The sequence below is a fragment of the Rhinoderma darwinii genome, chromosome 4, assembly GCF_050947455.1.
Source record: "Rhinoderma darwinii isolate aRhiDar2 chromosome 4, aRhiDar2.hap1, whole genome shotgun sequence".
NCBI lineage: Eukaryota > Metazoa > Chordata > Amphibia > Anura > Rhinodermatidae > Rhinoderma > Rhinoderma darwinii.
The window spans coordinates 172,016,602-172,042,841 of NC_134690.1; the positions used below are offsets into that span (position 1 = coordinate 172,016,602).

Genomic DNA, 26,240 nt, shown 5'->3' on the forward strand with positions numbered 1-26,240 from the left:
TAAGAAATATCCATGAAACATGGGGTATTAGTTGTTATTTTGGCCAAAATACGCAAAGCTCGCAACCCAACGTCAAGGGTCCCCAGTGCCTTGCGAGTCCCTAACCAGAACTTTACGTTCCTAATTTAAAAACACAAACAGAAAAAATGGGACATAGATATCATCAAAACCACCAAAAAGGCCATACTTACTAGGTAGGTGGATGGGTGAAAACCCGTTCCCATCAGGACGCAGACGGGTCAAAGAATGCTGCAGAAGGATCGCTTCATAGTCCCCTTCTCCTTAAGATAGGGACTTCATGTCCCCCTAGATAGGGAGTAATTTCCCATTCAGAGAATACTCTCTATAGAGTATCAGAGGGTAAAAAAAAACCCTATAGAGTAGTAGAGGTGGGGGTGAATCCAGGTGGTGTTTGGGGGACATTTTCATACACACCCTTTGTAATCTCTGGGTGCGGGCAAGGTCATCTCTTCAGTAACCTTGCACATATATAGTGGGGTTACTGGCAGTGCAGATGCAGAAATAGAAGTTAGTTTGACCGGCGGTGAGGGAAATTTCAGTGCAGAGAACTGCCGGGTTTCCTGACACTTGCAGGGGGTTGCCTAGGCTGCAGCTATTGCCTTCCTGGGCAAAGCCAAGACTTTTTTATACCTAGTGGCAAGGGCCTATACCCTTGAAGTGCCCCCAATGATATAAATGATATGTATGTTTTTTGTTTTTTTTGACTCCCCATAAAATCTTTTTTTTTTTTCAGAATCTTCTATTTATTTATTTTTTTTTGTTTTTTTTCATTGGGTTACACAAAAACCATGGGTATAGACCCTGCCACTACCAGGCTGACACCAACAAAAACTGTGTCGTCCTCTGCAGGCTATACCAAGATTACAGACACTGAGCTAATCAGTTTGTACCTAGCAGTAGGAAAAACAAAAAGGAACAAATGTAAAAAAAAAAATCTGAAACCGTAGAACCGCCAAATGGGCAACCTAAACCTCAGAAAAAAACAAGTGGAGAAAGCTGGGGTGGTTAAAAATACAAAGAGAAAAAAAAATTGAAGTAAGGGAACGGTTGAGCCATCGCCGCCTACGGCACCGTGCAACCAAGACTAGCATCTGCCGATGTAAAATCTAGAGATTGTGTAAATGGAAGACAAGGTTGCAGGTTTGCAAATTTGCTGCGCCAAAGCCTGATGACGCACTACCCAGTAAGCTCCAACCTCCCAGGTAGAGTGAGTTGTAAGGGTGTACTTCCCGCTTTTTTGATGATTATGCTTTATAAATGGCTCAGCAGATCAAACTAGCTATGGTTGGCTTGAAGGCGAACAGCCCCTTACATCAACTGTCCAAGATGGCAAAGAGGAAGTCCGATTGCCGGTAGGAAGACGTAACGGAAAGATACATGCGGACAGCCTGCATCACATTAAGGGACCACGCTCTCAGATAGGAAAGGGGCAGGTTTAGAGTGGTGGTCGAAGGACCAGAGGTAACCAGATTAATAGAGAGGTGCCCCATACTTGTAACCATAGATTCAAAAATCCTGGTAAGCTCTGCAACAAACTTGGACAGGGAGAGGGCCAATTCCGGTGGTGGAACAGTAAAACCCTGGGCGGTGGGAGGTTTCTGTGCAGCCTGCGGGTGGTGCGATGGTCGCGCAAGTGGGCTCAACCTGACCAGTGGAAAATGTTGTGCTTGCAGGCAAAATGGGTGACCAAGGAGGGTGACCCTGTATGTGGGAGCCCTCCTTTCTGGTTTCTGACATAATGAGAATCGATGGAAAAATATACCCAAGGGGAAAGTGAGTTAGTGCCAGCCCTCAGAGAATGGAGAGAACCGACCAGTATTTGGAGAAGAAAAACTATCCTTGTGGTACAGGAAGAAGAGCTGCAGCAGCGATTGTCTTTTCTGGTTGCTAGAGTCAAAAGTAGGGTGGTTTTAGTGATTTTTTTTCGGTGAGGGCTGACTGTCAGTGATAGAAAGAAAAGAGGGGTTCATACTCACCAACAGGGCAATGGCTGTAGGCTGCTTACGTCCTGTATAGGAGGAGTGTACCTGTGTCCCCTAATACCGTGTTTCCCCGAAAGTAAGACAGTGTCTTACTTTCTTTTTATCCCCAAAAGCCCCACTATGTCTTACTTTCGGGGTATGTCTTATATTGGAAAAAAAAGAAAAGACGTTCATACTTACCAAGAACTTCCTGCTTCCTCCAGTCCGGTCTGCCGGCCGTTGCCTTGGTGACGCGTCCCTCTCGACATCCGGCCTGACATCCCTGGATGACGTTTCAGGCCATGTGACCGCTGCAGCCAATCACAGGTCAATCACAGGCTGCAGCGGTCACATGGACTGCCGCGTCATCCAGGGATGTCGGGCTGGATGTGAAGAGAGGGACGCGTCACCAAGACAACGGCCGGGTAAGTATGAATTTCTTTAACTTTTATCCTGCATTACCGTATTTCGGCGCGGTGACGTATGGAGAGGGGGGCGGCGCGGAAGTGGGCAGGAGGCGGCAATACCCCCGTGTTTCCCCGAAAGTAAGACATATGTCTTACTTTCGGGGTACGGCTTATATTAGCCGACCCCCCTGAAACCCCCGATACGTCTTACAATCGGGGGTGTCTTACTATCGGGGAAACACGGTAATACGAAGAAGAAACTCTTGTTTGTGGCTCTTACCTTAATTTATACAATGTTCTTTTAAGGACAGAACATATCTCATGACCTTTTCAACCAGTTACTACTATTAAAAGCATATATGTAATTATTTACTTTAACATTGTGTTATATTATTAACAGACTGAACACTTATTACGTTGTAAAGAGGAAGCGCTTGCATTAACGGTTCAGGCAAGAGATGAAGCTGTCAAAGAAGAGAAAAGACTCAAGCAGCAGATTTACACTTTAGAGGAGACGGGGGGGAATACTGTGAGTGACAATGGAGTTTTAGATGAACAATAGCTGTATAGCTAACTAATTATGGCCAGTGTTTTCCTATAACATTTCTTCTGTTTTATTTTGACTTCTACTGTAGAAAGCAGCACTTCAACAGCAACTGTCTGAGGTATGTGAGGAGAGGACCAGGATGTCTAACACTTTACAAAATGTCTTGTCCTCTCATGCCAAGTTCCAGAAAGACCTAGAAACACTGCAGACAGAATTGGGACGAAGAGATAATGACTTGTTAACATTACAAAAAGACAGGTAAAGACGCGTATTGAGAGTTAGTGCAGTTAGTATTTATTTACATGCTACTGTGTTTTTTTACAGGCATCCAAAAGATAACTGTAGTCAGGTGGGTCCTGTCCTGATGACAGGTGCCCTTTAAAATAAAGGTCTGTCATAAAATCCTAATACTCTTCTGCAATCCCAGGTGGTTTGATGGAGGCTTAAATCTTGGAATGCAGTGCCTTTAGGGCCAATCATGTGATCTGACCGGAATAATCCACTCCACCGTCCGCTATAGACTAGTCAGCATGCTACTGGAATCATATTGGACTTGTCACTGTTGGGCCCAGTCATTTTATTGTATTGGAACTTTGCAAATAGCAATATGTGCAGCCGTGGACAAAGGTTGCATTCCAGCATAATAAATCATATTATGAAAGGTCCCATATATTGAATTTTATTTTTACCCAACGGATTAAAACAAGGAAATTTGTTCTCCGCTTGCTGTTTTTCCAGGATTGTATATAATTACATATTGTAAACCTTGTGTATCATATATAAGTTTCCTTATTAATTAACTTTGTATAATACTATAACTTTTTTTTTTCCTGAGAAGCCTAGTACCAAAGCAACAAAGTAGAAATGCCACGTCATCACTGATTACCAACAGTGAAAAATACACCTACTACAAGGTCACATTGTTCCTTACACAGAACCGCTTCTCTTCATATGTGTCTTATACATATGAATCAAATTAAATTGGTCTATATTGCTTGACCTAAGTATTAAATAACAAACAATTCCGTATCTAAATTATAGAATGATGCAGATTTATAGCCTTGTTTTATTCCTTTCTCAGAGTAACTTTATCCATTAAAAAAAAAATGTAATCTTTTTTGTTTTTTTTTCTCAACTTTCTATTGTCCTTGTTTTTCTCTATATCTTATTTATGTATGTTGGGCTCTATGCCTCCTCTTAGGGTTCGGAGCCAGAAGCACATTGAGAAACTAAAGGCTGAGCTTTTAGAATGCAACACTAGGCTACATACTGCAGAGTGCCAACAACGTGGAGAGGTAACATGAATTCAAGGTCTTTTTAATGAATTCTTTATCATGGGAGATTGCTATATCCTCTGTTTTATTTTTATAAACAGATAGAACCACTGCAGAAATTCATTGAAGTTGCTCGAGAGGATAACCGAAAGCTTGCACGTGCATTAGACCAGACTTTGCAAAGAAACTCTACTTTACAGAATCATGTCCATGAACTAAAAGAAGAGCTACAAAACAAAGAATTACAAGAAAAGCAATTGCTTCTGAACCAGTAATATCACTGTAATCCTACAGAAAAATATTCATGATCTATATATATATATATATATATATATATATATATACAAAGAGTTCACTAAGAATGTCATGTTTTGTCTTCAGGACACAAGCTAAGGAAGATTACAGAATAAAAGAACAGTTATTTGAGGAGCAACTTGTATCCCTAAAGAAGCAGCACCAGGTGGAGAAAAAGGAAGCAAAGAAAGCAACCACAAAGGAGGTTACAGAGGTATCCTGTTTATTTCAGAATAGCTAGGACTCCCATGTCAGATAGTATTTTCTTCTCCTTCTTAAATCCATTTTTTTAGATTCTTTTCAGTTATTCAAAGCATGGCTCATACAACAAGTAATTGCAGGTCAGCAAATAGAACATGCTCGCATAATGATTCAGATATACTTCTCTAAAAGACACGCTAAGGCCATTGTTATAATTGTACTTCTAAGACTAAGTAGGATAAGTCCAGGTCCTCTTACTATTCTGAAACAGAAAAAATGGGACATAAATATCAAAACCACAAAAAAGGCCATACTCACTAGGTAGGTGGGTGGGTGAAAACCCGTTCCCATCAGGACGCAGACGGGTCAAAGAATGCTGCAGAAGGAGTGTGCATTAAATAGTGATAGCCCCTCCCACTAGTCTTGAGGGGAGTGGCGGACTAAGTGCTCAAAGGTGTGCGATAAATGTGTGTCAGTGTAGTGCTAGGGTGTGAATGGATGGTAAAAAATAAATATGTATGTATGAAAGTGTCAGAACTGTGTAATAATGTAATAAAAATAAATAAATAAAATAAATGTGATGAATAGGGGTCAGTGCTGTGAATAGTACATGGGGTGTCAGTACTATGTGTAGTACGTGGAGGGATGTTGTTGTTTTGATATTTATGTCCCATTTTTTCTGTTTGTGTTTTTAAATTAGGAACGAAAAGTTCTGGTTAGGGACTCGCAAGGCACTGGGGACCCTTGACGTTGGGTTGCGAGCTTTGCGTATTTTGGCCAAAATAACAACTAATACCCCATGTTTCATGGATATTTCTTACTACGTATACTACACTTTTTTTCAGGACGCAGCCGGGTCTTATATGCTGGGAGGGCATGATGTGCTGGCGTTTGGTTTGGAATGCAGAGCAGCCCGCTTTAGCTAACACTGGCGGCGTTACAAATAGGCTGTTATTCGGCATGATATGCCATGCCTGACGACCAGCACATTATCCCTCCACGTACTACACATAGTACTGACACCCCATGTACTATTCACAGCACTGACCCCTATTCATCACATTTATTTTATTTATTTATTTTTATTACATTATTACACAGTTCTGACACTTTCATACATACATATTTATTTTTTACCATCCATTCACACCCTAGCACTACACTGACACACATTTATCGCACACCTTTGAGCACTTAGTCCGCCACTCCCCTCAAGACTAGTGGGAGGGGCTATCACTATTTAATGCACACTCCTTCTGCAGCATTCTTTGACCCGTCTGCGTCCTGATGGGAACGGGTTTTCTCTTACTATTCTGGACTCAAAGTTTAAAATGGTCTCTTGTTCGTATCATTGGGGAACACAGGAACCATGGGGTATATTGTCCTGCTACTAGGAGGCTGACAATAAGAAAAAAGTTATCTCCTCCTACGCAGGTTATACCCAATCTGGGCGGGCAGGGGACAATCTCGTGGGGATATCTCCGCCTTAGGTAACAGGACAGCTGAACTGACCTGTTCCTTTTTTTGGCCATTCATCAGCGAACAAAAGTGAAAGAAAAAAATGAGGTAGAAAAAGAGCTGGCTCTGTTTCCGCCTCCTACTGACACGAAGTTCAAAACGGATTTGTTCAGTGCCAGTAGGTGGGATATATCCTGCGGAAGAGGAGCTAACTTTTTTCTTCGTGTCAGCCTCCAAGTGGCAGGGCAATATACCCCATGGTTCCTGTGTCCCCCAATAAACTACTGCGAGAGAGATATTTTATGGCAAGTACCAAAAGATCCTTTTTTTTTTTTTTTTTGCACACTGATTTTGATCCATGTAAGGAAATAATGTATTTGTGTAGTCCGTATTTGGCAGATTAAAGTCTGATTATGAGTGATCAATGTAGAGACCAGAGTATCCATGATGCTGCAAAACATCAGAGCATGCTGGCAGATGTATTCTCGTTCCAAACAAATCATTATCATTGAGAGGTGATCTAATCTTTGCCTTTATTCTGTGATATACCTTACAGCTGAGGGAAGCATTAGACTCTGTTACCTCAAAATTAACAGAACTTTCACGAAGAAACAGAGAATTGAGAAACAGAGAGTCTATGGTTGAGAAAGAGACTTTACACCAACAAGACCTTATTCGCAGCCTGAAAACACAGCATCAGTCTTACATAGAGAGCAAAGGAGTCAGAAGGCAAAGTGAAAGAATACAAGTGAGTTATATTTTTATTTAATATGGACTGTCTATGAAAATGCATGGAAAAATAGAACCATAAATGTAGCCAGCAGAATAGCTGCAAAATGAAAAGATCCACTCCAATACATTCTCTTGTCTTGATGCTCGTTCTTGGCTCTCATATGCTATTTATCATGTTATTATTAGACTCTTCTGGTCTACTATGCTTTACAGAAGTCACGCCCAGCATTGCAGATGTCTTAGCCTAAACTAAACCCTTAAGTTCCCCACTAGCTGTTAAAGTAAAAGCTGAAAGCGCTGAAAGCTATTAAGTGGTTGTCTAGAAAACCCATTTGCAAGGGAATTCAGGGTTTATAGATTGACCGCTATCAATTAGAGCTTCTCTTGCTTCGGAGAACCTAGCACAGACAGCCCACTGAATTCAATGTGCACAACGTAATGCTTAATTTCTCCTAACGTTAGACCCTGTAACTGATTTAACTATGCATCAGAGACATTCAGACACATTACCCCCTTCTATAGGCAGACTAACTTTGCTATTACTAGGCCCTATAACTGACATGGCTATGCATTCATTGTGAGCTCTGGGCAGCCACATTACTCCCTTCTATAAGTGGAGTAATTGTGCTATTGATAGACCCTTTAACAGATATGGCTATGCATCAGGCAGACACATTACCCCCTTCTATGGGCAAAGTAATGTGCTATTGCTAGACCCTGCTAGACTTAGATGTGCAACAGAGTTCCACAATGTGTGCAATGGTGGATAGCTTTATCACTGTACTTCTGGAGACACTCCAGATCAGGGCCCTGGGCATCAAACTCTAGTAGAGTGGCGATCTTCGGAGAATCATACGTTTTTCCTACCCATTTGGTCTTTCGCGAAGTTCTCTCTAGCCTGTCCACTATTCCTATGGCAGATGCTTCCTCATGGGAATCGCAAGGGCATCTTGTCTGAAGCCCCCAGCGTAAATTGGAGAAATCAGTTTTTTTTTCCTTTGCAGGAAAGCTCCCCAGTGAGGCTTTTCTGACCATGGGCACACTTTTTTAGTGTTACACTACACCACAGAGCGCAGCCGGTGCAATGTTTGGGCAGTTGATCCAGTTTTCAAGCTCTTTTTTACGGGTCTCCTCTTGGCTGACTCCTATTTCTTTGGCCCAGACTGCATCAGGCATCAGAGCTCTCACTTGGCCCAGAATAAATGGTAACACTCCTTTTATCCCAAAAAAACCAAATAAAAGTATTATTCTCGGTACTACTGCTATGGGCATTTTTCCAGACAAAATTCTATGGGGAATACCGGCTAATTAAAACATAAAGCGAAAACCAGGCTTCTAGCTACGCCATTCCTGGTACCCATGGCCTCGACCCTCTAAAACAGATTTTACAGGAAACATCTCTGCATGAAGGTTAGCCCTCATTCAGACTTGTTCTAGTGGTGGGCTGGCTCCTTCTCTCAGATTTATGGGTCTATAACGAGGTCCCTTTGGGCTACAAAATGGCATTTGTTTCCATGCACCAGACCACCTCGTTTACATTCCCCCAGACTGCCTCTTTCAGTCCGTTCCTCCTTGCCATTTCTAGTCGCCTCTGTTCTTCAGGAGACAAGTTTTCGGGGTACTGTACTCCAGTATTTTGTGGTCCCCAAGAACAACTGGTCTGGCTGCCCCTACCTGGATCTAAAAAGCCTCAAATCGTTTTTTGTAAGGGTTTGACGATTTTGGATGGAGCCACTGAGAATAATGATCGAGCTGAAGGTGCCCGCCACGGTCATGGCAGTTCTTCAGTACAGGAGGACCTCGGTCATACCAGACAGGGACCACACCCCTTTTCCACAATCTGGGACAGCCTTCAAATCATTTTAGACACTCGCTGCTCTCTACATACAGACAGATACCTCTTGATCTGCGGATTCACTACAGCATCTCCCACTCGAAGCCACACTCCCCCATTTTTTTCTGGTGATTCTGTCCTTCTGGGATTGTTATCCAGCCTTGCTGGAAAATCCCATTCTCACTTTGGTGGTATGTCATGCATTCCAATGTGGTCTCTCTTCTCCAACCATTTCCCATGGCCGCTCTGTCCAATCCTATCCAGTCTGACAATGCTACTGTGGTAGCATGCCTGACCTATCAAGGGGACCTACAGTTCAGCAGTGTTCTCGAAGTCAACCAAGCTCCTATTGTGGTATGAGAGCCATGCAAGTGGTTTCTCCAACCTCTGGCTTGTGCAGGGAACGCTCTGGTCATTCTCTGGGATGCGTTTATCATGATCGTATTGACCAGCAGAATAAAGGTAAGTTGTCATGTTTAGCGCAAAGTGAAAAAGTAAAAACGAAACCAAAAAATAATAAAATGGAGGAATTGACGTTTTTTCCCAACTCCACCCCACAAAGAATTTATTTTCAGTTTCCCAGTAGATTATATGGTACTTTAAATAGTGCCAATAGAAACTACCACTCCATTGACAGAAAAATATAAAAGTTACAGCTCTTGGAAGACGGTGAAGTGAAAAATGGCTGCGTAGCCAAGGGTTTAAAAGATGCTCAAAATCACCTTAAACCTTGTTCTATTAAAAAAATAAAAAATTTGTTCAATTTGTACAAAGCCTTTAATGGCTTAGCAAAAAGTAGGGGACAGATACATGGCAATATGAATGCGGGATCAGAATACAGAGTTTATTTGTAGTCTGTTACCATATGTCGCCACAGTTATAGCCACAAAATGTTAGATTTTTTTCTAGTTGAATCTTTCCTTTCCTTTTTAAATGTCGGTTGGCCTGAGATTTGAAAACTTTTATATTTGAACATTTTGGACTTTCAAGTATTGATAATGTGTTTAGTGGTGAACTTAAAATCCTTGTGTATGTGATGACTTTTCAGGATTTAGAGGCTGAGCTGGAACACATGAATAACAACATTAAGGAATCTTATGAGAAGAACAATAACAAACAGGTAAAAGTGGGTGCAATGTTTGAGTTAATAAAGGGTTAAACAGACATCTTGTCCAAATGTGTAACTAGATACAGTGGACCAACGGCAAGTTTCTGTTTCTTCTTTAGTGCAAGCACATTCCAGCGTGTATGAATGAAGCCGACAGCGTGCGCAAAAAGATTAATGCAGCCACATCACAAGATCCAAAAGAATCCACCCTACAGAGCCAGTTGGAGGAAGAGGTGACATCTAGACAGAATGTGCACAATGATAAGGTTGTTACGTTCCGTTAATTATTCAAATTTACTGCCTGAAGTAGAACGATTAAAATATTGTTTAATTGATAAATCTTTAAAAATGAGCTATCCTAGCCCTCATTACAATAGAACAGGCTTCAGATAAGGTGGTCAGTAATTAGGAGAGGAATACTAGTGTGATGATGTTATTCCAACCACCAAGCAAAACCTCTCCTCTTATAGTATATTGCACTGACACACCTCACTGAAATAGGGGATAATCCAACGCGTTTCCGTGGCCGCCAATGCATTAGAGTCGTACACGCGCCGTGAGGTTCATCTTAGCACACAACTGTGCTCAACGGCAGTAATAGATGAAACGATAAATAAACTGATTTGATAATCCCTGATGATGTGTCACCTGTATTAGTGGCACGGAAACGCGTTGGATTATCCCCTATTTCAGTGAGGTGTGTCAGTGCAATATACTATAAGAGGAGAGGTTTTGCTTGGTGGTTGGAATAACATCATCACACTAGTATTCCTCTCCTAATTACTGACCACCTTATCTGAAGCCTGTTCTATTGTAATGAGGGCTAGGATAGCTCATTTTTAAAGATTTATCAATTAAACAATATTTTAATCGTTCTACTTCAGGCAGTAAATTTGGACATCTAGACAGAGTCTGGAGCAGAGGTGTAAGGTAAATTATGGATCAGAATTTTTGGGCTGTAAGGAGTGTGCGACCCAAATCACCTTAAAACAACCTTATGCTTGTATGAAATCTAAGGCATGCGATCTACCCCATGGTTTACATGACCTTCTGTCTTCTTATTAGGAACTGGAATACAGAGTTCATAAGCTACAAGAAGTGAAGTCCGGCACAGAGCTCATTCTAAGAGATGCTAGTGAAGAGTCTGAACAAGTAAGACTTTCTTGACTTGATTAGATCTTGCACGATGTATATGTCTATTTATGTCTCTTGATTTCTGAAGTCTTCATAGGATGTAATGAATGCTGCATACATTTGTGATATCGTTTGTCTTATGCAAATTTCGTTATTTCCTACCACCAAAATGTCTTCATGCTTTATAGGGTAAGTAAAAACAGATGAGATAACCTATTTGGATAGAGAATTGTTAGGCCCTGTTCACACTGAGTTTTTCGCAGGCAGAAAAATCTGCCTCAAAATTCTGTCTCTAATTTTTAAGCAGATTTTGACCTGCCTGCACGCCGTTTGCCGCTCCTTTCGCTGCGTTTTTCGGCAGTGGCCATTGAGCGACGCGGTTTTTTATTTTTAATCCCAGGAAAAAAACGCCTCCGCCTTCCATTGAAATCAATGGGAGTTGTTTTCAGCTGTTTTTTTGCCGCGGTTTCCGCATCAAAGACCGCGGCAAAAAACTCTGTGTGAACAGGGCCTTAAATTGTATTTCATGCAATGTGTGTGTTACTGTAATAAAGCGAGATGTGCGACATGTATAAGGTGCGGATCTGAACATGCTTTTAGTGTCGAAGGAGGCAGACCCTACCAAAGATTTTTTTATTTTTTTCATCAAGCAAGAAGATGGGACACAGGTTTGACACCTGTGTCCTCTCCTTGGTGGGCGCATGGTGTCATATTGGAAATACACCGATGCCCAACCTGCATGTGAGGACAAGAGGCTCAGCTGCTCTGTCACCAACCAGCACAAAGAGCACCTCTAACACTTCACCACAAGTGTCCTTTAGTAAAGGCTTTAACACGGAGTGGTTGCTCCTGCTGGTCACTCATCTGGGAGATAGAGAAAAAGCGCTGAGAGGATAATGATTGTTACTCCAGGCCACAATCTCACCCGGATCAGAAGGCCAAACCTTCCTTCAAGGCTCGCCCCTCCTGGCAATCCCAGCCCCTACATGCTTAGGTTGGAGCCTGGAAGGGCCTCTTCCACCTGAAGGTGCGCCCCCACTAGATTTATCTTGGGTGGGGGGCAGGCTTCTGCACTTCAAGGACGTCTGGCTCGCTCACATTTTGGACGCCTAGGTTTAGGAGATGGTATCCTCAGGATACAAAATCAAATTTGCCAACCTCCCTCCAGAGCAATATCTTTCAGTCTGCTGTTCCACAGTCGTCCCCCCCCCCCAAGGGTGACAACTTTTTTTCGCGCAATCGACTGTGCTACTTCAAGGAGCTATCATTTCGGTACCCTCGAACCAAAGGTTCCAGGGGTTCTATTCCAACCTTTTTATTGCCCCCAAAAAGGACGGCTCGGTGCAGCCCATCCAGGACCTCAAGGACCACACGTTCGGACAGAGTCCATTCGAAATTACGAACTCTGTCTTTGTTTTCATGAAACAGGGGGAATTTCTTTTCTCAGTGAACATAAAGTACGCGTATCTGCACATTCCTATTTGTCAAACTCACCAGCGCTTTGCAGTACTGTCCCTTCAGTAACAATTCTTGGCCTTTCGCTTCGGTCTGGCCACGGCCCCGAAAGTCTTTACGAAGGTTCTCTCCATTGTGATAGAAAATCCTTTGCACCAGGCGGTGTGTCTGTCTCCCTGTACCTGGGCTACATTCTGATCAAGTTCCCCTCCAGGGAGGATAACAAGACTGCTCTTCGGATTGTCAACCGCTCCAAATCTTGCCTGTCTCCGTCCCAGCAGATTGTATACTTGGGGGTCGCCTTCGACACTCTGCAAAGGTTTACCTTCTTTCAGAGCATATATCGATAAGTCAGGATGGGACTCGTTCCTTGCAGACAGCGGTTACGACTTCACTCAGCCTCTGCATGCGGGTTCTCGGGACCATGGTGGCCTCGATCGAGACACTTCCCTTTGCACAGTTCCACACGTGCCCTCTTCAACGGACAATACTCTCCTGGTGGATCTGATCCTTGGATTCTCTGGATCTTAAGTTCATTCTCCCCACAGTCTGTCACTTGCTTCGTGGTGGATCACCTCTCCGGCCATTCCCCGGGGACTTCTTTCCACTGAACTGGCTGACCCTCTCCACGGATGCCAGTCTCAAAGGATGAAGAGGCACTTTTCGGAACCTCATGGCTCCGGTATCTTCCCTTGCAATCAACCTTTTGGAATTGAGAGCCATTTTCCTGTGCCCGCTGCACTGGACATAGTCACTGTCAGGGCACCCGGTCCAGATTCAAATGGACAATGCCGCGGCTTATCTAAATCACCAGAGCGGCACTCGCAGCGTGGCAGTGATGGCCGAGGCCGTGAACACTCTGGCCTGCTCGGAAGCTCACGTTCCGGCTCTGACGGCAGTACACATTCCTGGGATCGACAACTGGGCCGCAGACTTTCTCCGACACAAAAAGGTGGATCCCTAGGAGTGGTCTCTTCACCAGGAGGTTTTCAACCAAATGTCTCAAGTGGGGTCCCTGGACATGGACCTGATGGCCTCCAGATTCGATCGCCAGGTCCCCTGCTTCAGTTCCCGAGCACGAGATCAGGAGGCCTACGCCGTGGAAGCTCCCGTTGCGCAGTGGTACGACTTCAGTCTCCTGTACGTCTATCCTCCTCTGTCTCTCCTGCCGTTGCTCCCCTGACGGCTCTCAAGGCAAAAGGAATTGTGGCTATTCTGGTAGCCCCATATCGGCTGCGCCGTTGTTGGTATGCAGACCGTCGTTTCCCTGTTTGCTGACGTCCTGTGGCCCTTGCCTCACGGTCCTGACCACCCCTCTCAGGGACCTCTCTTCCACCAAGGTGGCTACGTTTAACAGCGTGGTTGTCGAGGCTGCTGATATATAGGCCCGTGGTCTTTCGAAGAGTGTTATTCTCACTATGATTAAGGCTAGGAAACCTTCTTCAGCCCGCATTTCCCATCGTACCTTTTAAGGCCTACCTTAGTTAATGTGAGGATGGCAGGCTTCCCCCCCCTTGCATTTTTTCTGTCCAGAATTATTTTTCTTTTTTGCAGTTTGGTCTGGATCAAGGTTTACAAAATCACAAGGAATCACCGCACTGGATGGAAGCAATATGGGTGCACACCTCAAGCTAGGACCAGGTCCAAAGTCGCCAAGTATAAGCACAAAAAAGAAAAAGAGAGGCAGCACTTCCAAAATAAATGTGAGCTTTATACACCCAATGCGACGTTTCAGTCCAACAGGACCTTTGCCTGTGAAAAGTCCTGTTGGACTGAAACGTCGCATTGGGTGAATAAAGCTTACATTTAATTTGGAAGTGCTGCCTCTCTTTTTCTTTTTATTGGATCAAAGTTTGCCACTCTGCTACCTAAAGAGACAGGTGTTTGTACTTTGCATCTTGTTCGGTCGCCTGTTGGCATCTAAAGCTGATGTCAAGACTATATTCTGCAGGGTGTGGCTCATGCGGTCCTCCGATTCCCTCTTGGGATCTCAACTTGTTTTTAGATGTCTTACAGACAGCTCCCTTTGAACCCTTGCGAGACATTTCTCTCCGTTTTCTGTTCTGGGAATTGTTGTTTTTTTATTGCGGTGACCTCCATTGGGAGGGTTTCTGAGTTGGCAGCTCTCTTGCCGTTCTCCATTTCTGACTCTTCATCAAGACAAGATGGTGCACCGCACAGGCCTTCTTTTTTGCCTAAGGTTATTTCGGCTTTTCACATGAATAAGGATATTGTTTTGCCGTCTTTTTGTTCATTTCCCAGTCATCCAAGGGATCGTTCCCTACACAACATGGATGTTGTCTGCGCCTTGCGGATTTACCTTTCTGTTACTGCTTCCTTCCCGAGGTCAGATTCCCTGTTCATTCTCCCAGAGGGTCCCAGGAAGGTTTGGCAGCCTCCAAGGCCACCATTGCTCGCTGGATTCGATTGTTCTCGAGGATAATTGGGTTCGGGTTAAGGTTTCCCTCTCCAGGTTATGGCCCATTCTACTAGAGTGATTTGGATCTTCCTGGGCTGTGCATCATCAGGCCTCTGCCCTTAAGTTGTGCTAGGCGGCCACGTGGTCCTCTTTGCATGTTTTTGTCAAATTCTACCAAGTGCACACCTTTGCATCTGCAGACACTTCCCTAGGTTGCAAGGTCTTGCAGGCTTCTGTGAAATAGCTGACCATGTCCTGTGTTTTGTTCCCACCCCTGGGGACTGCTCTAGGACATCCCACGGTCTGTGTCCCCCAATGTAACGAACAAGAAAACAGGATTTTTTGAGTACTCACCGTAAAATATTTTTTTAGTCCAGTTCATTGGGAGACACATCTCTCATCCATTGTGTTTTCAAGGTTTTTTTGTTCCTGGTTTTGAGTTTGAGGGATTCTCCTCCTGTGTTTGACATACCTCTCGTACCTTGTATCTGAACTATTCAGTCTATCTGCAAGCAGTAGAAGCAGTGTCTGTAGGCAAGGTTAAATCCTGTAGGAGTAGCCACTTTATTTCTTATCGTCAAGCTTCCCAGTGGCAACAGCATATACCCACGGTCTGTGTCCCCCAATGAACTGGATGAGCAAAGGATTTTACGATGAGTACTGAAAAACTCCTGTTGAACGTGCGAGGTTCCTGAAGAGGTGACCCTGTGCCATCAAGAAGACCACACCAGGCGTGAGTATGAAAATCTGCCCCCAATCCCATGCCCCCCCATCCCCCTGGATTTTCCCTACCTGGTACATACAGGATAGATGGGGGTACCCCTATCTAGATGGATATATCTTTATTGGGACACTGCAGTCCCGGAATGGTAGTTTGGGTTGGGGAAATAACGCTGCACCTATAACCTCCACCGCTCTGGGGACAATTGTGTCTATATTAGCATTGCAGCGTTTTTGTACATGATAGGCATCACCTTCTTTAGCGGTTATGGAACGAGTGCGTCATTCCTTCAACTAGACACCAGGTACTGGCACAATTTCCAACGCCGTGATCACCTTTAGCTGCTACTCCAGGATCTTTACTACTCCATTGTTTTCTTCAGTCATCTTCAGCCTTTTCAGGCTTCTGTCAGTGGACACATCACCTGGGGTCTTGTAAGCCAGCCTTAGGGCTGATTTTCCGGGGTTTTTTTTGTTTTGTTTTTTTTTTTTTTAAGGTACAGCTTCCCCGAGGGACATCATTCTGACCTCGGTTAGTTGTCTGTTTTTCTCCTCTCCCTTGTCACATGTCTTTGTCTTAGGAGGATTCCACCATGCAGCCGGCATAGGGGCCGTAGTTTTACCCACTATAAATGTGGCGGATGTAATAAAAAGTTTACTTACGGCCAGCTTGCCCCTTTCTGCCCACAGGGTTCTTTGATCTAGAATGTCCCATACCTTGGTTGAGTCTTTGAGTTCAGTTGCTGCCTTGAGAGGCAAGTGTTTCAATGCCCCTCCTTCCTCTCCCAAGGATAACACACCATCTACCTCTTGTGTTAGATCCACAGACATACTAGGGACGAGTCCCTTTCCTCTTCAGGTTCCCTTCACGAATCCCCTATTAGAGTCCATGGTGACGTTACTTCCAACCAGGATTAGTCGCCTTTCTCTAATGAATTCCCTGATTCAGAATCGGAGCAGGACTCACAAATGACAGCTGGCATGCAGGTGTTTATACTTGCTGCCAGGGACACCTTTCATGTAAAGGATGATCCCATCACCTCTTGTCAGGAAGAGGCACCCTTACAGCTCTCACTGCGTCAAAGGCTATGCTATCAACACATTAATTCTATATTTCCTTTGATTTGGGCTTGATTTCTCAATAGTCGATTTTTCCTGTGGATACGGCTGTTTAAGTACATCACCATTCCACAGTCACATGTGGCATCACTCAGTGACCCTCTTGACAAGAAGTTAGATTCCTAGGCCAAGTCTACATTTGTGGCTGCAGGTTCTGCCCTGCGCCCAGCCTTTGCATCTGTATGTGTGAGAAGGGGCTAACATCTTAGGGGATGACGCAGCAAGGTATGCTTCAAAGGTAATTCATGCTTCAAAGTTCCTGTTTGAGGCTCCCCTCGAATCAGCCAGATTTTAATGCCCATGGATTGGCTAATTTGATTGCGATCCAGCGTTCTATTTGGCTGAAAACTTGGGTGGCAGACCAGGCTTCCTAAAAAGCCCTCGTTGGCCTTACTTTTGAAGGTGGCAGACATTTTAGAACACGTCTGGATGAGATTATTTTTGAGGCTGTTAACAGTACAAGGACTCTGCTACCTCAGAACCGCCCACACCGTGCACAGCCTTCTCTTTGTTCTCACAGGTTTCAAGACCGATTTCTCAACCTTTTCCCCAGGAAGGTTCTTTCTGTCGACTTCTGGTGAAGGCTCCCTTCAAAACATGACCATATTTAGTCTCCACATTACATAGAAGCTTGTTCACATGTCCAGTTGGATCATCAACGAGGAATAATGTTCCCTGGTTCCATCTCAGAATATGGAGTGTCTTGGAATGAGCTTTTACACCAGGTCTGTAATGGTCCAACTCCCGGAAGACAAAATCAAGACTCTTCAGGCAGAATGAGCCCTCCTTTGCTGGTACACTCCCTCTTTCACCCGCTTCTGTATGCGGGTGCTTGGCACGTTGAGCTTTGAGGTACTCCTATATGTGCAATTCAACTACAGGCCCCTCCAGGGGGCAATCCTTTCACTATGGGACAAGTCTCAGACCTCTCTAGACAAGTTGAATCTCCTGCCCTCTTGGATACGTCAGGAGTTGTGCTGGTGGGAGACCTTACCGTCCATCACGCTGGGGCGGTCTTTTCTTCCCCCTTAAGTGGTTTGTAATCTCTACGGATGCTAGCCTGTCTGGGTTGGGTTTGTTCATTGGCATGCACACGGTTCAGGGCAGATCACCCTACTGGAATTTAGCACAATCTTTCTGGTTCCCTCCCATTAGATGCTCCTTCTCCAGGGTCACCCGGCAAGGATCCAGACCGAAAACTCCACGGCGGTTGCCTATGTGAACCACCAGGTTAGCACCAGGAGTCAAGCGGCTCCATGGGAGCCCTCTCGGATTCTTCTATAGGCAGTGTGCCATGTACCAGCGGTCCACATATCAGGAGTGGACAACTGGGCTGTAGTCTTACTAAGTTGGAAAATTTGAGTGGTAAAGTGGATGGAATACATCTGGGTGAAGGGGGCATACCAAATGTGAACGGGTTTTGCATTGCCTTTGCGTGATGAGAGCAATCTGTATCTATATCTATCTATTTGGCTGCGACTGAGGCATTTTGGCGCTCCGATTCTGTTTTGCCATTCCTGTAGAGCCACGCAAGGAACTGGCAGCATCCACGGCTACTATTACGCATTGATTTAGAAAGCCTATTGATCCAAGAGTAAAGTTTCATACCTTCTGTTCACTGCCCATTCTGCTAGAGCTGTTGGTGCCTCCAGGCATCAAGCTCGGGCCGGCTGCCTGGGCTTCGGTGCACACCTTAACCAACATTTTCCCAGATTAATTTTTTGGGTTTCCTCTGATGCCAGTCGGTCGCAAGGTCCTGCAGGCAGCTGTGCTTTTTTCCTTCGTTTTATTCCCAACCTCTGGGACTGCTTTAGAATGTCCCATTGTGCTTTCTCCCTTAGTGATATAAAAAAGAAAAATGGATTTTGTTTAGTCACTGTAAAGTCTTTTTCAGCTTGTAGTCATTGGGGGACACAGATCCCACTTTATTGTTTTTTGTTTTTTTTAATCAAATACTTTTTATTGCACATTTTCAACAATTACAGCAACAAACCAGAAATAGGACACTCTACCCCGACAGACACAACCCCCCCCCCCCCTCCACCCACGAACGGTCGACCATACACCATAAAGGGAAATTAACCTATACATTTGTTATATAGAACATTTTCCAAGCAGGGCACGAACATATGTTTTACTTCCGCTAGCAGATATAATCTACACGCCATACACACATCCGTAGCAGAGGATGTCATAACCCACTCTCCACCCAAGTAAGTATTATCCCATAGACACAAACCCAAATCAAATATTCAAGAATTGATTTACCTCCGAATGCCAACAGCCCCACCCCCTAGCAATCCGGCACTTGCCAACCCATCAGTATTTAACGATGGCAACCACAGTTTGTCAAACCTGGCAGATGCTCCTCTCAAGAAATATCATTAATGATCAACTGGTTCACTCTATCCTCAAACTCCTGAACCTTTGGGGGAGAAGGCTGAATCCAATTCTCCGCTATGAGTTTCCGCTTTTATTGTTTGGTTGGTTTTCTTCTGGGATATGTTGTTTGTTTTTGGTTTTCTCCTGCTGCTTCTGTAGAAACTAATTAAGCCCGTGTCTGTGGGAAGGTTATGGCTTCCCTGGACCACTTCCTAGCTAGTGTCAACCTCCTAGTGGCAAGGGCCTTTACCCATGGTGCAGTGTCCCCCAATGAATACAACAGGAAGCAGATTTTATATAGAGTACAAAAATCTATTTTTTTTTCTATTAAATATATAATGCGTCTTCATATTTAATTTACAAAACTCCAGTGGGGGGGGGGGGGGGGGTGTTATCAAAAAGTTCCTCTGCTGGCCTCTCCACAACCATATTATTAAAAGAAATCTACCTGACCGTTTTCCCTCCCTGCCAACCGGGCATGGAAGTGCTGGTAACACATTTAAACACGTTCTATTCAGAGTGACAACACAATCTCTGCGAGAGCAGCAATGACTGCCATGGCCACCAGCAACTCATGCTTTTTGTTTCTAAGCAGTGCTGAAAAGATTCCCTACTGAACAATTACAGTAGGAAATGTTTTCCCTTTTTAATATTGCTACTGTGAGAACATTTTGATGACCCCCAGACCTATCTAGCCTTAGGCTGGGTTCCCACATCGTGGTCAAGATGCGTTTTTTTTTTCTTTTTTTTTCTTCTTGCAGCATTTTGATCATGATTTGTGAACCCAGTCTAAGACCACCTACCTTTATTCACTCACAGATCACAGTTAGTCTTCAGGAAGCCCACAGTTGGTTAAAGTCCAATTTTGATGAGCTGCAATTAGAAATTCTGAGGACCAGACAAAAGAGCATGAAAGAGGTGAGACGCCCATAAAATAATAATATATACACAATTATTATGAATTGTACAGTCACATATGACTAAATATGAGGCGTGGTACACATTATTGTTTTTTCATTGGCTCTTTCATTGGCTGATCGTTGCCCTGTGTACACAGGGCAAATATTAAGAACGCTTGTTTGCCCGATAATTGACCAGTGTAAAAGGGCTCTTACACTATTGTCAGGGTCTGTTGTTAGTTTTTAATGTCTCACTATATTAAAGAGGCTCTGTCACCAGATTTTGCAACCCCTATCTCCTATTGCAGCAGATCGGCGCTGCAATGTAGATTACAGTAAAGTTTTTTTTTAAACGAGCATTTTTGGCCAAGTTATGACCATTTTTATATTTATGCAAATGAGGCTTTCTAAAGTACAACTGGGCGTGGTTAAAGTACAACTGGGCGTGTATTGTGTGTGTACATCTGGGCGTTTTTACTTGTTTTACTAGCTGGGCGTTGTGAATGGAAGTGTATGATGCTGACGAATCATCATCATCCACTTCTCTTCGTTAACACCCAGCTTCTGGCAGTGCACAGACACACAGCGTGTTCTCGAGAGATCACGCTGTGTCGTCACTCACTTCCTGCCCCAGGTCCTGCATCATGTCGGACGAGCGAGGACACATCGGCACCAGAGGCTACATTTGATTCTGCAGCAGCATCGGCGTTTGCAGGTAAGTCGATGTAGCTACTTACCTGCAAATGCTGATGCTGCTGCAGAATCAACTGTAGCCTCTGGTGCCGATGTGTCGTCGCTCGTCCGACACGATGCAGGACCTGGGGCAGGAAGTGACGTCACAGCGTGATCTCTCGAGGACACGCTGTGTGTCTGTGCACTGCCAGAAGCTGGGCGTTGTGAAGAGAAGTGGATGATGCTGATTCGTCAGCATCATACACTTCTATTCACAATGCCCAGCTAGTAAAAGAAGTAAAAACGCCCAGATGTACATACACAATACACGCCCAGTTGTACTTTAACTTTAAACACGCACAGTTGTACTTTAGAAAGCCTCATTTGCATAAATATAAAAATGGTGATAACTTGGCCAAAAATGCTCGTTTAAAAAAAAAAAAAAAACGTTACTGTAATCTACATTGCAGCGCCGATCTGCTGCAATAGGAAATAGGGGTTGCAAAATCTGGTGACAGAGCCGCTTTAAGTCTCATTGAAACTGCCATAATGTGGCTGCAAGTCCTAGCCCGATCACGTGTCTAATGACCTGAACTAGGTATCTATGCTGCGGTTAGTTTGGGTCATTCCATCTGTGGTAAAGCCGTGTCTTGAATACAGAAGCTAAAATGTAGCTGCATTACGGATGTGTGAATTAGGCCTAACTTTCAGATCACCAGTGTAGAGTTGCTGGGGATAGTCTCATCTCACTTAGTCATGAAAAAGGTCACCTGATACTGTCAAAATCACCTGAATTGAGCAGTAGTTAACAAATAACCCTCTCTTCTGGTATAGTAATATATTTGATGGTATTTTTTGCCTCCTATAGGATTTTAACAAAAAGAAAATTTCACCATACCTTCCTCCTTCTTTGGAACACTGGGAGATCAAACAGAACCTCAAGCTGATTTCCAGAAACCTGCTGTTCAAACATAAGACCTCCTGAAGTTATGCATTAACATTCCTATGATCAGTGCTGCTAGAAGTTTTCACTAATTACCAAATTTTTCGGACTATAAGACGCACCCAGGTTTTAGACAACAGAAAATAGGGAAAAAAGATCATATTTTGCTACTTTTAGAGAGAGAAAAAACGATTGGTTTAAAAAAATAATTTGTTCGGTTTCACCACATTCTGAGAGCTGTAATTTTTATATCATCATTTGGACGGTGTGGGGGCTTATTTTTTGCGGGACAAGCTGTAGTTTTTATTTGCACAATTTTTTGGTACGTACAAATTTTTTTAAATTCTTTTTAGCATTATGGTGACCACAAAACAGCGATTCTGGGGCTTTCAATTTTTTGTTTTTACGCCGTTCACCGTGCTATCTTGTAATAGTTCGGACTTTTACGGACGCAGTGATACCAATTTTATTTATTTTTTTTACATTGTGCTTGGGGAAAAATGGGAAAAGGTTTTTTGTTTTTTTTAAAACTTTTAATATTTTTTTACACTCCTGAAAATTCATCTAACTTCTTTTTTTACACATTTTATTAGTTCCCCTAGGGGACTTAAACCAGCGATCATTAGGTACAATACACTTCAATACGTGGATGAGTTACGGAAACCGTGTAACTCGCTGAGCTACGCTGTTTCCGTAACTCCCATAGTAGTGAATGGCCGTTACAGAAGCAGCGTAGCATGCGAGCTACTGTTTCCGTAAGTACTATTCAGTTCTATGGGAGTTACTGAAACAGTGTAGCTCGGCGAGTTTCCGTAACTCGACCATGTATGCGGTTTTCGTAGCTACCAAGTTCCGGAACAGCGTAGCTCGCGGTGCTACGCTGTTTTTGTAACTCCCATTCACTTTTTTATGGGAGTTACGGAAATAGCGTAGCTCATCGAACACTCGGCTGTTTCCGTAATTCCCGACCACCTTACCAGGAAGTGGCCGAGAGACAGCGGAGCAGAGTAAGCTAGAACGGGGTTTAGGGGGCCCCGTTCTAGAGATAGGTACAGGTCCCAGAGGTGTGACCCGAATTAATCTAACATTTATGACATATCCTGTGGATATATCATAAATGCCCTCCATGGGAAGAATGCCGTGGTCACTATTGACCGCAGCATTTAACTAGTTAAACGGCCAAGAACAGTGCCATTGCTGTTCCTGGCTGTTAGAGCAGCGTGTCAGCTGTAAAACACAGCTGACACCTGCAGTATATGGAGCGGGCTCAGCGCGTGAGCCTGCTCCAAACATCATCCCCTCCCCGCTCCATGATGTGCCAGCACATTATGGGTCGGTAAGGGGTAAAGTAAGAAGCGGTCAGTGTGGGTCCCCATGACTGCCGACTATAAGACATAGGGACTTTTTAGAAAGATTTATTCCTGCTAAAAACTGCGACTTATAGGTCGAAAAATATGGTATGTCTGTACAGAGTAATATTTTATAACTATAAATTGTCCGCTATTTTTCTATTAAACTTCACATATTTGTTCTTCTCGTTTGCTGGTTTTATTTTCAACTTTGTAGAAAACAAGGGTTGATTAATATGCCCGATGGTCTATTATAGGGATCTCAGGTGTGGACATTTTGCCTGTGTACCATGCTTAGCTGCACAGGGGCCCCCTTAGGGCAAAAGGGCCCATCTCCTTTCTGATATCTGTCACATCTGCGTCGTGGCTTCAGTTTATAACGGAGGCCACAATGCAGTGCTGGTTTTGTTGTACAATGGATACTCCCGGTGCCCAACTGACTTATAATTGGTTCCATTGTGATTTCTATTGTTTAGACTGGAGGATTAGAGCTGCATGCGCATGAGCCTCCAATGCAAATGTAAATATAGAGGGACATTTTCTTAGGCTATGTATGGGAATGTTTAAGAGGCCTGTACAGAGCGAACACCACCTAACTGCACCCCCTCTACTCCTAAATGATGAAAAGTATATGCCCATTAGTACTGCATGATATTATTTTTCTTAAAGTTACAGCTAGGTAAAGATGCTGCTCAAAGGGCCCCTTGTCTCCTACAGTCACAAATTTTGCTTCGCTGATAGGAAGGCCATGAGGAAGATGTCCTGTCGGGCTGGAGAACAATGGGTCCACACAATTTTTTGTGTTGCCTTTGTACACCCCAGATGGGATTCTTTTTTTTTTTTTTTTTAAATCAATCCAATTTTATTAACACGAACAATAAGACATTGACCGTCATACATCATTTGTATCAACATCATATACAATAATTCCAGCATGACAGAAAGAAAAAACCCAACATCTCCTCCCCCCCCAACCCCAGCACAGCCCCCAACAGTATCTCTAACAGTAACACTTGATACATAAAAGAAAACCGTTCCATTAGCAATTTCCCTCCTCACCCCCCATCTGCTCTGAAAGTGACCATTGCTGTTCCCTTCGAGGACTTGCATCCATATTTTGCTCAGTTCAGAGGACACCACCCCAGGACAGGCCTACCATCTGCCCCACTGCTTATCAAATTTCTTCTCATTGCCCCTTTTTCGCAAATATTATTATATCAGAATGTTATGATTTAGCATTCCCACAATTTCCCTCTGCATGGGTGGTTCCGCGTCCAGCCAATGTTTAGCAATACACTTCCTAGTCTGATATAAAATTTTTGCAATTGCCAGACCTTCCATCCTGCACACTCCAATTCTCCCACCCACCCCAGCAGCAAGACCTTGGGGTCTGCCGCCAATGCCAGACCATATACCTGTTTTATCAGTTCCAATATCTCCCCCCATAAGGTCCGCAAGGCCCCACATGTCCAGAACATATGATATATGTCCGCCTTCTCCTCCGTACACCTAGGACATTTAGCATCTGGTCTGAGACCCATCTGTTTTAACACCCACGGGGTGCGGTACACTCGATGTATCAAGAAAAGTTGGGATCTCCTCTGCGCCAGACTGCGAGAAAGATGGCACGATGACGCGAATATCTCCTCCCACTCCTCTTTGGGCAAGGGACCAATATCCCGTTCCCATTTCACCCTCACCAGCTCCATCGGATCTCCCAGGTGTTTTTTTTATAACAAGCTCTTGTATGCCATCGAGATCAGACCTTTAGACGTGTCCGCCCTAACCACATAGTCTAAGACCCCTAGAGCACATACCGTCAGATCCACCACAGGCGCCTGCGCCTGTAGGGCATGACGTATTTGTAAGTATTGATAGAACATGCTGTGTTCCAGTTGGAATTGGTCTTTCAACTGTTGAAAGGACCGTAGTATGGTATCATTATACAGGTGATGTAGTCGCCCAACCCCTGCCGTTTCCCGTTTTTGCATGCCCTCCAATTGATACAATTCCCACAGAACCGGATAATGCCATATGGGAGTATATTTAGTACACATTCCTATACCTAAGATCTGTTTGCATTGCCACCAGACTTTGTGTATCAGGAGCAATGTTGGTTTAGTACTCGCCAATCTCTTGTAGGTATGCGCTTCCAGCCCCTCCAGCGGGTTAAGACCTCCCCCCCCCATGTATGACAATAAGCGTGCAATAGATCCCCATTTCTCTGCATCCTCCCATCCTTTAAAATATTGGCTCTGAGCAGCCAAATAATATATCCAAGCATTCGACAAAGCAACACCCCCTTCATCTTTTGGCAATTGCAATTTCTCCAATTTTATTCTTGGAACCCCTTTTTTCCAGACCAGATCCCTAAAGAGATTATGCATTCGTCTAAACCAGTGTTTGGGTATCCATACTGGGGAATTATGGAGAATTTACAGTATTTGGGGCATAAAAATCATCTTGATTAGGTTGGTCCTCCCCAGAGCAGAGAGAGTGAGTCTATTCCAGGTCTCCACCTTATTTTTAACCTTGGGCAGTAGTGGCAAAACATTTAAGGTCATATAGTCGTGAACCCGAGACGTCACCTTAAACCCGAAGTATGTAAACTCTGTTACTACTGGAACCTGGGGTCCCACTCCAGTGTCCACAATATTGACCGGGTTAAGTGGCATAAGAGCGGACTTGTTCCAGTTAATATTTAATCCCGAAAATATGCCAAAACTTTTGATTTGTGTCCAGTACTACCGCCAGAGTGTTTTCAGTGTCTGTCAGATATATCAAAATATCATCCGCATATAGAGAGATTTTTTCCTCCAATTCCCCATATTGCAAGCCTTGTATGCGCTCCTCCTGTCGTATGAGACACGCTAATGGCTCCACCGCCGGAGCAAACAGCAAAGGTGATAGTGGGCACACCTGGCGCGTTCCCCTAGCCAACGAAAACTTTCCAGACAGTGCTCCATTCACCCGTATGCGGGCCGTAGGGGCCACGTACAGCAACTTCACCCATTTCACAAAGTTAGGGCCAAAACTCATCTTCCCCAGAACCTTCCATAAATACCCCCATTCTACACAGTCGAACGCTTTCGCGGCATCTAACGTTAGCACAGCTCTCCCCCCAGGGACGTCCGGTACTGCCTGAAGATTAAGGAATAACCTCCTAAGATTCACAGCTGTTGATTTGGATGGCATGAACCCCGATTGGTCTTCATGCACAACCTGCTGTACCACCTTATTTAACCGTAGCGCTAAAACCTTAGACAAAATCTTAACATCCGACGTCAGCAGATAGATCGGTCTGTAGGATT

At 44.0% G+C, this 26,240-nt stretch overlaps 1 protein-coding gene across 3 annotated transcripts in view; it reads left to right on the top strand.

The window, feature by feature from the left end:
- CCDC150 (coiled-coil domain containing 150) overlaps positions 1-21,668 on the top strand; it is a 56,647-nt gene extending 34,979 nt beyond the window's left edge. For 2 of the 3 annotated variants that reach the window (XM_075861887.1, XM_075861886.1), the window contains exons 18-29: positions 2,790-2,918; positions 3,025-3,194; positions 4,138-4,231; positions 4,312-4,481; positions 4,592-4,718; positions 6,720-6,911; positions 9,778-9,849; positions 9,957-10,072; positions 10,734-10,767; positions 10,903-10,989; positions 19,886-19,984; positions 21,506-21,668. In XM_075861887.1, the coding sequence (XP_075718002.1) occupies positions 2,790-2,918; positions 3,025-3,194; positions 4,138-4,231; positions 4,312-4,481; positions 4,592-4,718; positions 6,720-6,911; positions 9,778-9,849; positions 9,957-10,072; positions 10,734-10,767; positions 10,903-10,989; positions 19,886-19,984; positions 21,506-21,622 (1,407 nt within the window). In that variant the 3' untranslated portion in view covers positions 21,623-21,668. The remainder of the gene's footprint in view (positions 1-2,789; positions 2,919-3,024; positions 3,195-4,137; positions 4,232-4,311; positions 4,482-4,591; positions 4,719-6,719; positions 6,912-9,777; positions 9,850-9,956; positions 10,073-10,733; positions 10,768-10,902; positions 10,990-19,885; positions 19,985-21,505) is intronic. The other variant, XM_075861889.1, reaches the window with a different exon arrangement.
- The last annotated feature ends 4,572 nt before the right edge of the window (positions 21,669-26,240 follow it).